Genomic DNA, 1,409 nt, shown 5'->3' with positions numbered 1-1,409 from the left:
ACATTTATTGATATAATATATATATATGTGCTATTAATAGTGAAACTCCTTACATCAATTTCTTCAAGAACTTCTTGAGCTTGATGCCTATTTGCACCACATATAGCCGCTCCAAAATCCGCTAATCGTGGATAAGTGAATTCACCTATATGCTACACAAGTTTGAAAGACATCTACTAAGATACTTGTATCCTGAGACTTTTTTTTTATCATGAAGAGAAAATAAAATACCTAGGTATATGTTTGGACGTGGTCTCTCCACAGTGAGCTTGTCTTCAGTACATCCCTAAGCGTTGAAATAACTTCAAAGGATGTTGCCTTGATGACATCATCGTCCATGTCAAACGGCTTATCCTGCACACAGAGCAATAAAAAAAGGTTACATTCCTTACAGAGTTCCAAAATGGAAAATCAATCAAAAGTCTTATACGAGGAAAAGCATAGAAGCAGAAATGTACCTTAAGATGATCGACTTTGGCTGTAAGTGGCTCTTCACTCACCTGAATAAAGAACATAAAGTTATTTCAAAACAAAAAAAAATTCTACACAATATGAATCATGTTTCTCTAACTACTTACCTTCTCCGTTATGCGAAGCCGTCTATGACCAACGAGGATAACTTGATCTCCTTGGATACTTGAAATCTGGAAAATCAAGGGAATCACAATGCTAGTTATGTTTTTTTTTTATCACATCAACACCAAACATAAGCTAAAGAACAGTAGTAGCAACAGGATACCTGAGCAAGCGTGCCAACTTCGTGAAGCCGTTTAAGCAGATCTTTCCCTTTCAGATCATTTATGTTTTTCTCCATGTCTGCGCTTGAAGAAAGAGAGCTCTCTTCTCAACCATTATTTCTATTCACAATAGCGGTGGAATCATGCACCATTGGAGTCGAGCTGTTTCAGCTGTCGGTGAAGCATATGCTTTGATAGGTCCTGGAATATGAGGAGAAACAGAGCTGCTTATCTGATAATTATCAAAACCACAGCATTGCGTAGGAAAGCTTCAAGTTAATTAACTGAAAGCTTCAAAATGTAAAACAATTCCTCGGTTACATGAATCAAAGGGCAACAATTAAGCACACTAATCCAGACGATAAAGGTGAGAAAGTTACATACTTACCAGAAGCTGATCTCCAAATTGAAGACATCGCCCGCCGGAGGAGGAGACGCCGTGAGGACTGATAGAGTCGTCGTACGTCGGAGAAGACGAGAACCAACGGACAAGACGCCGTGATGACCGAGAGAGTCGTCTATTGTGATGGGTTTCGATCATTCTTTTGAGGTGGAAGACGAGACAAGTCGGAGGAGACGCCATTAGTTCTGAGAGATTCGTTGATTGGTGGTGGATTTCGATCCTTCTTCTGACGACGTAGACAAGTCGGAGGAGACGCCATCAGTCCTCGT

At 40.0% G+C, this 1,409-nt stretch overlaps 1 protein-coding gene across 1 annotated transcript; it reads right to left on the bottom strand.

The window, feature by feature from the left end:
• Positions 1-102: 102 nt before the first annotated feature.
• LOC106294300 (lon protease homolog 1, mitochondrial-like) lies at positions 103-1,409 on the bottom strand. Its single transcript, XM_013729857.1, has 6 exons — positions 1,126-1,409; positions 740-938; positions 579-644; positions 459-500; positions 232-354; positions 103-152 (listed from the first exon to the last, which is right to left on the bottom strand). The coding sequence occupies exons 2-5, from the start codon at positions 812-814 to the stop codon at positions 232-234; spliced, it is 306 nt and encodes a 101-aa protein (XP_013585311.1). The 5' UTR covers positions 815-938; positions 1,126-1,409; the 3' UTR covers positions 103-152.

Source organism: Brassica oleracea, chromosome C5, assembly GCF_000695525.1.
Source record: "Brassica oleracea var. oleracea cultivar TO1000 chromosome C5, BOL, whole genome shotgun sequence".
Lineage (NCBI taxonomy): Eukaryota > Viridiplantae > Streptophyta > Magnoliopsida > Brassicales > Brassicaceae > Brassica > Brassica oleracea.
Note: the sequence above shows the minus strand (reverse complement) of the source record. Positions and strands in the feature narration are given on the sequence as shown.